The sequence below is a fragment of the Oncorhynchus gorbuscha genome, linkage group LG13 (assembly GCF_021184085.1).
Source record: "Oncorhynchus gorbuscha isolate QuinsamMale2020 ecotype Even-year linkage group LG13, OgorEven_v1.0, whole genome shotgun sequence".
Taxonomy (NCBI): Eukaryota; Metazoa; Chordata; class Actinopteri; order Salmoniformes; family Salmonidae; genus Oncorhynchus; species Oncorhynchus gorbuscha.
Window position 1 is genome coordinate 62,447,453 of NC_060185.1, and position 3,754 is coordinate 62,451,206.

The following is a 3,754-nucleotide window of genomic DNA, read 5'->3' on the forward strand; positions in this document are numbered from 1 at the left end:
GCGTGACTGGATCCAGCAGCTGTACGGCGTGGACATCCTGATGGCCGCCTTCATGGTGTCCTGTGGGGTGCGTCCGTGCCTACCCTCGGCCACAGCGCTCCCAGCCAGAGGCCACTTTGCTGGGGTGATGGTTGTGGTGTCCCAGCACCTCCAGGCCCTGAGAAGCACAGCCAGCCCTGAACGCCTGCGAGGGCTGCACCAGGACGGGGCGCTGTGGCTGAACGAGCTGGCTGAGGAGGATGAATTGATCTCTGGGGAGTACGAGGAGCCCTTCTGTAATGTCGGGGTGAGAGACGCCCACAACGCCGCCAACGCTCGCCAGCGCCTCCTCGCCCTCTGCCAGGGGCTAGGCCTGCACTGTCCTCCACGCTACGACCTGGGGTACTTCCTGTCCCACTTCAATTAGACAGGAAGTCAGGTGGGAGAAGCACCTGGGGTTTGTTCAGGAGGGTGCAATGTTTAGATTTTACTCACAGATCAAAATAATACAGAAATCGATTCCCTGTTCTCCATGACAGAGAAGCATATGTGTTTTAGTCCTATCTAAATGTTTGTTCCTAACATTGGACCCTTCTGAATAGAACCCATGTTTAGCACATGTATGCTTTGTGCGGGTGGGGTTTTTGTACTAGGGCCAAGGGTTAGTTTAGTTAGCTTAAAAGGTACATCACAGCAAGAAAAACCACTAATGTTATATCAAAACATATCTCACTAGCTTTCAATTTTTCTCACTTAAATTTTAGGGACCTTCTCAGGAATACAAGTTTCAAAAAGGTATAATCGTCAGTGATTAGCGAGAATAGGGTATGGGTGTCTTATCTATCTACCAGGGTTCAGGAAGTGATTTAAATAAAACAACTGAAAAACGTCTACATCTCATTGTATTGAGAAGTCATTAAAAAAAATAGAGGCCCTTGGTTAAAGATTGAATTGGAATGTTGGTTAACTTCCTGAATTGACAGCATTCAATTTGAATTGAACCCAACCCTGCTATCTATTAGGTTGTGGTATCAGCAGTCTACTCTACTGGGTCGTTCCACATAATGAGTGCCTTTTGCATCCCTTAGATATTTTAAGTAGTGCACAAATATTCAATTTTAAAAGCCTGTCATATTAAATATAGTGCCATTTAAAAGTCATTTCTGAAGATGATTATTTATTTCATGTAATTAGTGATTCATTATAGGTAAAATACCCGGCTACCAATATTTAACGGCGATCCAAATGCTGATGACTTACAACGCCCCTCATCACCACAAACGACTTCAACGATGGCAGTCTCATACTAAAGTATGTAGGGAACGACATAGCAGCGGAATAATTTAGTGTGAGTCGTCAGGCTACGGGGGGGAAAAAACAGTCCCTGATTTTAAAGTCAACCCTGTGACCTGAACTGAACTCTCGTTCTAATTGGTGAAACTATTCATTTTTAAATATATTAAACAGATGAGCTGGTTCTATTCTTTATGGACATTTTCTGGTGTTTTGTTGTGGGAAATGTAGCTGGTTGAGCATGACATGTCAACCCTGTCTCCCATAGATTCATCTAATGTAATGAGCTTAAAATAAATACTTGAGTGGTGTTTCTTTCTTTCTGGTCCTGATGGGAAGAAAAAGACTGTCGGGGAAGGTCCTTCTTTGGACTGTTGAACTAGTCCAGTAAATGTGGAGGAGTTAAGATGTCTTGTCGCCGTGTTAACGTCAAAAAGCAGAAGTCTCCATTTCCCTTGAAAAACAGATGCATCCATTTAACCGACCCCGCAAAGGGTGCCCATAAGAGGGAGACAATTTAGAATCATTTTTGGGGGGAATTTAAAAAATGTGAAGCTTGCATACAATTGCCCCTCCCTGTTGCACACAAGCTTCCATTCCCCCTGTCACAAGGTGATTTATGGCTGATGTTTTAAGACAAAGTTGTCAACCCTGTTCCTTTAATAGGCACTTACTTACTATAATGTTTTTTGAGATGGGGATGTTTTTCATTAAGTTGAAAATGTGCTCTTTATGACAATCTTAAAATGGATGAAATACGTTTTTTTTTGTTCACTAAGTTGCACTACTTAAAAGGCACCTAATTGGTGGAACAACCCGACTACATTATAATCCAGCCATAGACATTGATTAATAGCCTGCACACTAAACACTGAACACACAGCAGTCCAGGGTTGGAACGGGTGGGAGGGAAGGAAGAGCAGAAGAAGATGGAAGATTTTGAGGAAGGGGGTTTGAGGAGAGCAGTGCAATAGCTGGAACAGGTGGACAGGGGTGCTGATTGCGGAAGCTTCTAAATCCAGGCTCAGAGGTGATGTCTGCGGGGTCGGCGCGTACGACTTGGAAAATGTGGAATTCTGGAACTCTGCCTCCCTCATTCTTCGTTAGAGGTCGTGTGAAAGTTCATGTCTAAATTAGCAAGGTTGAGGTGAAAGGTTGTTTCACCCCAAAATAAGTAATTTAAAGAGTACAGAAATGGAAATGTAATTACTCCACATACTCACACCCATTTTTCCCCGGCTTAGCCCATAAAAGCAGTGTGTTATTTGTTATGTCATTTGAGGCAGTTTCACCATTGCAAATGCGTTGACCCTGGAGCAAGACCTCATCTTGGCAGTTAGTGTCTGTGGTGTGGCATTTGCGGTCTGGTGTCAGGTGTACTCGGTAGGCTTGATGTAACTGAGATGCCATCCCTCAGTACCCCCCAGACAAGGGTTACAGTAGTCAAAAGGTTAAGGATTTCCTGCTTCTTCTGTTTCTGATTGTTTATGTATTTCTGAGGTAATATTTGGGAATTATATAGAAGCAGACAATTATGACTTTTCTTCAAAAAAGGAGGTGTGACAGGAAAGTTAAAGAATAAAACAACCGAGCCAGATTACAAAACTAAAACCAAAACAAATTTCAAAAAAATCCCCAAATCCAAACTTTTGTATTAACTTAATATGTAATATGTGTTCATGTTGTCATGTTTTGTTAATTGCTTTATTTGTTAAGTTTCAATGCATTGGATGATGAATGTGTTATTGATATGTAACATCACAGATATGAATGTAATGTTTAGATTAACACATTGTTTTACAAATATATGCATCATAAATCATTTCACCATACGCGAGCAATGGAGAACAAGGCCTTCAAGTTAACACAGATTTTAAAGGGATTTTTCTGTTCCTTAGTTATATTGACTAACAATAACTGATGTGGAAATTACTTTTTCTTTAACAAAGTTTTGAATCAAGATCAAGTGTTTTGATTCGGCTACTGTTTTGATTCAAATGTAAATGTACATTTCCTGTGTTATGTAAAATACAATAAACATTCAAATCAACAGACTCTTAGACTCTGTTTATTTAAAAAAAATATATATATATGAAATGGATGTATTAATTAAATACATCTGAAAGCAGAGCTTCAATGCACCATACAAACCCCCCTGTAGTCTCAAACCTGTTTTCTCTCTCTCTTTCTCACTTTGTGTAGATGGGGTGATTATACATTTAAGTGAGTCAGGGTTATTTTACTAAGTGAAAGAAAGACTTGTTTTTGCTTGTCGTTTCTTTTCAATAGCCTGGCACAGGTTTGCCAAACCTGTTTTTTCACGACTTCTCCCTCTTTCTCTCTCTTAGTAGTGCTTGTTTTGAGTCTTAGATGCAGTCCAGTCCTGTTGCTAGTAGTGACTGTCGGAACTGGTTCAGTTACACCTCACAAATCACACCGGTGGTAAACCTTAGACCAACAAACACAACCTGATCCATTTGTT

The 3,754-nt window shown here is 40.9% G+C and overlaps 1 protein-coding gene across 1 annotated transcript in view; it reads left to right on the forward strand.

The window, feature by feature from the left end:
• The window catches only part of LOC123993270 (carnosine synthase 1-like), a 12,111-nt gene extending 8,785 nt beyond the window's left edge, over positions 1 to 3,326 (forward strand). Inside the window, exon 10 of the mRNA XM_046295203.1 lies at positions 1 to 3,326. This exon is cut by the window's left edge and continues 474 nt beyond it. Coding sequence (XP_046151159.1) covers positions 1 to 406 — 406 coding nt within the window. The 3' untranslated portion in view covers positions 407 to 3,326.
• The last annotated feature ends 428 nt before the right edge of the window (positions 3,327 to 3,754 follow it).